A 5849-nucleotide genomic window follows, 5' to 3' on the forward strand; every position below is an offset into this window, starting at 1 on the left:
TTCTCAATCCGATTTGCGAATCAAAATATATAATTTTTTAAGTAAAACGAATGTGACGACTTGAAGATTTTGTTCTATTCTTTGTCTCTTTGGTGTATGTCCTTTCTAATAATTGTACTTTGTTTGAGTTAAGAAATAGCTTACTGATGCATCATGGAGATTTTTGAGGTTGCTAGTGTTAAGAATATATTACTGTATATAATTTTATTGCCATTGAGTGTATTCAAATCAAATCAAGATTTAGAGTGGTTCAAAAAAAGAAAAAAAAAGGGAATATAATGTTGCTCAATAATTGTCCTTGCCCGAAGTTAAAATCCATGGACAATTATTGCATCTACCAAGCTACAGCCAGTCCCTTAACAACCGCTCGTTGGTTCTTTGCGAGCGTTTTTCGCCGGTGGCGATCATGCATGGTATTTAGTTACTGAAAAGACTAAGGTAAACATAAAGGGAAGAAGTGAAGAGTATTATATATAATTAAAGTGCAATATTGAGCCAAATGTAAATAAAACAAGCCATTCGTGCTCATCATGCACTTTGATTGATTAGCAAAGTTTACAAACACACTACACACATCAATATCTTTGATAAAGCAAAGGTCACACTACACACTACACACATCATTACAAGCTGCTTGGTTTCCTCTCGAAGGACCCCGCAATACAAAGCGCTTATTTAACATCAGGGAGACTTCCATCCAAAAAGGAGAAACACCCCCGTGAGATGACAACACACCATACAAAGGAAAGGTAGCATACTTTATACTTTATACAACTCCTCAAATTAATTTTTAGGGCGTAGACTTTCGGTCACATCCTCACATCTCCTCCACACCTTTTTTATTCTTCTAATTATTATATTACTTTTTCAATCTATCACGTCATACAACTAAAGTCCAAACAACTAAGGGCAGGGACTATTAGGCCTTTGGCGCGTGTCGCCCTAGCGACGGAAGCTCCTGACCTGCCGCGGTGCTTCAACCTCGTCTTCTCGGAGCTTCACGGCTGTATAGGTTCCTGCACCGGTGAGGGCCCCAAGTGTGGGCGCCACCAGGTATATCCACAATGACTTATAGTTGCCTGCTGCAACTGCCGGCCCCAGTGTACGCACGGGATTCATTGAACCACCGGTTGTTGGCCTGCCACGTTCAAATCGATCCAACGATTATTGCATGTTAACAAAATCTTTCCCTCAAATGTCATATCTTTTCCGACCTAGCTACTATACGTACGTACAATTGCTAATAGAGCGTAAAATTAAGTAGTAAAAAAAACAGAAAAGAAATTAAAGAAGTTACTCACCCAGCCACAAGAATGTTGAGCAAAACGGTAGCTCCAACTGCTATACCCGCCAGCTCTCCCACCTAGCAAAATAAACCCACCCCGCCATGAGAAATTAATGAGAAATATTGAGAAATGAGAAAAGAAAGATGATGGATGTATATTATACGTACAGCTCGAGTATCGGTGGCAACAGCAGTGACAACAAAAAGGAGATTAAAAGTGATAATGAACTCGAGTGCGAAAGCCTGGCCAGTAGTTACGGAAGGAACCGTAACTCCACCGGACATGTAAGGATGAAAAACACCCTTGAGAGCAAAGGAAGCACAAATAGATCCTGAAACCTGTGCTGCGATGTAGGCTGGAACCTGGAGCCAAGGGAAGTGGCGCAGTGTAGCAAACGCAATGGTGAGGGATGGGTTTAGGTGTGCCCCCGATATGTGACCCGTCGACAGAATCACGACCATCACTGCCAGCCCTGCACATGCTGCATTCCCTATAAGTGTCTCCGCTCCGTTGTATTTTTGGTTCACAATTGGTCCGGCTGTAGCCATAAATATCAGGATGAATGTTCCCACAAACTCTGCTCCAAGCTGCAAATTAATTAACCCCACCACCTACCATTATTAACTTTCTTTATCTACTAAAAACAAATATTCTTCATCTCATTAATTATTTTTATTTGTCGTCGCTACCAGTTCACACATACGGTACCCTTAAAAAATGTGCCAAAATCTTTTTTAAAATTAAGTAATTAGCACCATTCAAATAATAATTAAATAAACCCTTTAAACTTTCCTCCTAATTAAAAAAAACACACACAAAAACCTTAAGGGCATTCTTTCATAATATGACGGGTCTACTTGCGACAAACCATAGACCAAATTATTGTTTCACTTTTGCTACAAAGTATCATGAGACAAGGAATGATATTAATAAAGGCTCTAAATCTTGTAATTTTTTTTTTTTTAGGGAGATTGAGTAGAAAGAACAACACCCCTATCATGTGGGGTACAATTAAGGCATGACACCCCAATCATATCACTTTACGATTGTTTGCCGTCAGGCATTGTAATAAATATATAAAGTTTCACCAACTATATAGTACGTACAACGGTGGATTGAGGCATATATATATAGAGCTCTTTTTCTAATTCTTTAGAATGGCAGAGTTTCACGTCTCTAAAAACTTTCAATGTAAATTGATCATTCAAAATAATCACTTTCAATTAAGTCACGTCAATATTTAAAAATAAAAAATAAAAAATAAAAACCCGCATCCCTTACGTGGTCGTCCTACAATTCTCTGAAATTGTAAAATATCTCAAGCCCTACAATGGTATTCGATAGGCTTCGTTGAAATCTATCCAATAATTACCAAAAAAAAAAAAAAATTGTGTAGCATGTGCTCAGGATTCTTATTCTTGAAGTTGACTTTCGAGGTTGGCTAATTTGATGGCTTTTTTCGAAAGAGAGAGAAATTATCTTCTAACAAGATAATACAATAATACGCCGACCAATAATTATAAGAAAACAAGAGTCGATGAGACGTTTCACTCGAATTGTTAGGTTTTGGGAAATTAGTTTTTGTCTTTTTGTAATTACTCAGCGTTGGATAAAGAAGGATTAAAATACAGATCTTACCGTAATATGGTCTATAAAAAAAAGGAATCTCCTCTCCTACAAGTTAGCATTAAGGTGTTGTTTGGCGTGTACTTTTTTAATATCCACGATTATTTAAATAGTGACTATCTAATTAAGAGAATAAATATGTACTATACTTTAAACATACATATAATATTTTTTCTTTATTTCTGTCATCTTAATTTCTTAAAGAGTACTATTTTGATTTCTTATATATTATCATTAAAAACATTGTAAAACTCATTATAGGTGAGACATGGAGCAGAAAAATTTAGAATAGCAAGGTTTCTTTTTTAAAGTGATTCTATTAAAAGTATAGTTAATGAACTCATTAATTAAATTACTTAAAGAGAATTGATTAAAAAACTAAACCAAACATGCCACATATTTAATCTTTCTTAAGGGGATTATTTAAAGCGTTTTACAAGGTAGTTGACTAATTGGCCAGCACACATGCATGCACTTATGCATTATTTATTTGTCCAATGGTATTTGGGGACAGGTTAACACCATGACGTACCAAACAATATACTTAAAAAAATGTATAGGATATTATATCTTTTTACTAAAAAAAGCATTTACAAATTAATGGAATAATTCATAATTAATAAAAATTAATAAACTAATTATTTATTTAAGTATCTTATCAATTATAAAGTGGGCACATCAATTTGTAAATAATCTTTTTAACGTAAATTTTAGAGCAGTTTGAGATTGTGTTAAGTAGTTTAAGAAATGTGCTTTTAGTAAATAAAAAGTTATGCCAAAAAAAAATAGGTCCGTTTGATAAAAAAAAAAAAAAAATTAAAATGCTTTTTCACTTTTTTTTTTTTCACTAAAAAAAAGTCCAAAACTGAATTTAAAGAAGCTTAAAAATGAACTTTCTTAAAAATAAAATAAAATTCTTTCATATTTTTTCTGAAGACAGAAATTTTATTTTCAAATGCAATATGAAACAGAGTACTGTAGGAGTTGTTGAAAATTAGGAAGTGCTAGTTGAAGTTGAAACCCCGGCCATATATAGTTGACTCAAATTGGAATTCGGTTCAACGACTCCAACCATCCAAATTCTGGAGGCTGAAGTACAAGACGGTTGGCATTCATCCAACAGGGAAAAAAAAACAACAACAAAAGGACCCAACAATCAAGATCTTGAACCATAATGCTTACATATATATAATTGTACTCTTTGCCATTTCCAAACATAATATTAAAGAGTTTACAGAGCCATTAATCATTATGAGAGGACAAACGAATGCAATAAAGACTCGTTTGGGCCAAAAATAATAAATATTTGATTTTGCCTCCAATACATTCTATAAGTAAACTAAAAGTTGGTAAAAAAAGTCATAGACTTCTGGGCGGAGGGGAAGAGAGAGAGAGAGTACCTTCCGAGTGAGAGAGACATCGGGTGCTGCGAAGTCGGTGAAGCAGGTGTGTGGTTGACCCCAAGTTGGCGCATTAACAGGCAAGCACTTGCATCGCGGCATTGAATTGCGATCGTATGATAGCGAGTCCACTCGAAGAGATGTAAAAAGCGGAGCTGGGGTCCCGGGCGTCGCCGGAGCCGACACCGGTGGGGTACCAGCCTCTGATTCCGGCATTTTTTTCTGTTTTTTTTTTTTTTTTGAACTAACACAACCTAACTTGATAAAATAAAATTTTTTTTTTTTTTTTTGGTTTTGATTGGACGCTGGTGATTAACGAGAAGGATATAAATTACATGATTGAGTAATTTTTATAAAGGTGTGGCTACACGAGGGTTTGAATCTTGGCCAGGATAGGTAACACTACAGAATACAGATAATCAACGACTCAACATAATAATGAACTTAAAGAAATCGGATGACAGTAAAACTTTTTTTGTTTTTGTTGGGTTTTTTTGGAGAAGAGGGAATACAATTACATGCTGTTTAGGCTTTTATGAATGTATTGCTAAGGGATGTGAGGACTGAAGCGAGCCAGGGGTTAGGCTAGAACCAAAAGAAGGGCAGATTTACATGCTATCAAAGCTTTTATGGAGGTATGATGAAGGAAGACTAGTGAAAACTGAGGGATCCAGCTTCAAACCAAATTCAGCAGCGAGATAAAAGAAATATTGAAAAGCTGGGTTGGTATCTGGATATTCAGTTCGCGGAAGAAGAAGAAGAAGAAGAAGAAGAAGAAGAAACGGAAATGAATAGAGACAAGGGAGTGGGACGTAGGATCTGCGTGGGCATTTATATATATAGAGAGAGAGAGAAAAGCAGGCCATGGAAGTTCTCATTTACTGATTTCAAGGAAAAAGTCAATGGCCATCGCATCATCTATTACAGCTATTTTAACTCACATAATGGTAGAGAGTGCCCAGCTACTTTACACACGTAATGGTAGAGAGCCACACTGCGTCTTCATCTGGCCCGAGCGCATCTGTGATCACATTATACTCTCTCGCACATGCCCTTTGACGCTTTCATTTTGCTTAAAATAATACCACCACCCACCCATTTGTCTACTGTTGAACATAGCATACATACAGGTCTTGTTTCATAATTTCTTTGGGTTTGCCTTTTTAACAAAAGTATTTTTTAAGTAACATCAATAGTCAATAGTAAGTTTGGAGACATCGAAAAAATTTAAACATTAGAGAAAAAAAATTGCACATTTATTAGTAGTTAAAGAGAAATAAATGATGTTTTCGTTTTTTTTTTCATAAATAGTCCTTGAGATTTTAATGAGTTGCAAATAGCTCTCTTGGGTATTAATTAGTAGTTAACAAATAAGTCTAAGTCCAAGTATGCCCTTGTTTCTTACTTTTTCTTAAATTAAGACAACTTCAAAAGAATCATATTATAATAAAGTTTTTTTTTTTTTTTTTTTGGGGGTGGGTTAGTATAAGTATAATAAAGTTTTGCTTTTTCCTGTTACTTTTCATTTGCCTCCTTG

At 35.3% G+C, this 5849-nt stretch overlaps 1 protein-coding gene across 1 annotated transcript; it reads right to left on the minus strand.

Annotated features, from left to right (window-relative positions):
• Positions 1–504: 504 nt before the first annotated feature.
• Positions 505–5177, minus strand: NIP5;1 (NOD26-like intrinsic protein 5;1). Its single transcript, XM_059600384.2, has 4 exons — positions 4313–5177; positions 1454–1873; positions 1302–1363; positions 505–1138 (listed from the first exon to the last, which is right to left on the minus strand). The coding sequence occupies exons 1-4, from the start codon at positions 4526–4528 to the stop codon at positions 943–945; spliced, it is 894 nt and encodes a 297-aa protein (XP_059456367.1). The 5' UTR covers positions 4529–5177; the 3' UTR covers positions 505–942.
• Positions 5178–5849: the final 672 nt, after the last annotated feature.

The sequence above is a fragment of the Corylus avellana genome, chromosome 2 (genome assembly GCF_965113065.1).
Source record: "Corylus avellana chromosome 2, dhCorAvel1.hap1.2, whole genome shotgun sequence".
Lineage (NCBI taxonomy): Eukaryota > Viridiplantae > Streptophyta > Magnoliopsida > Fagales > Betulaceae > Corylus > Corylus avellana.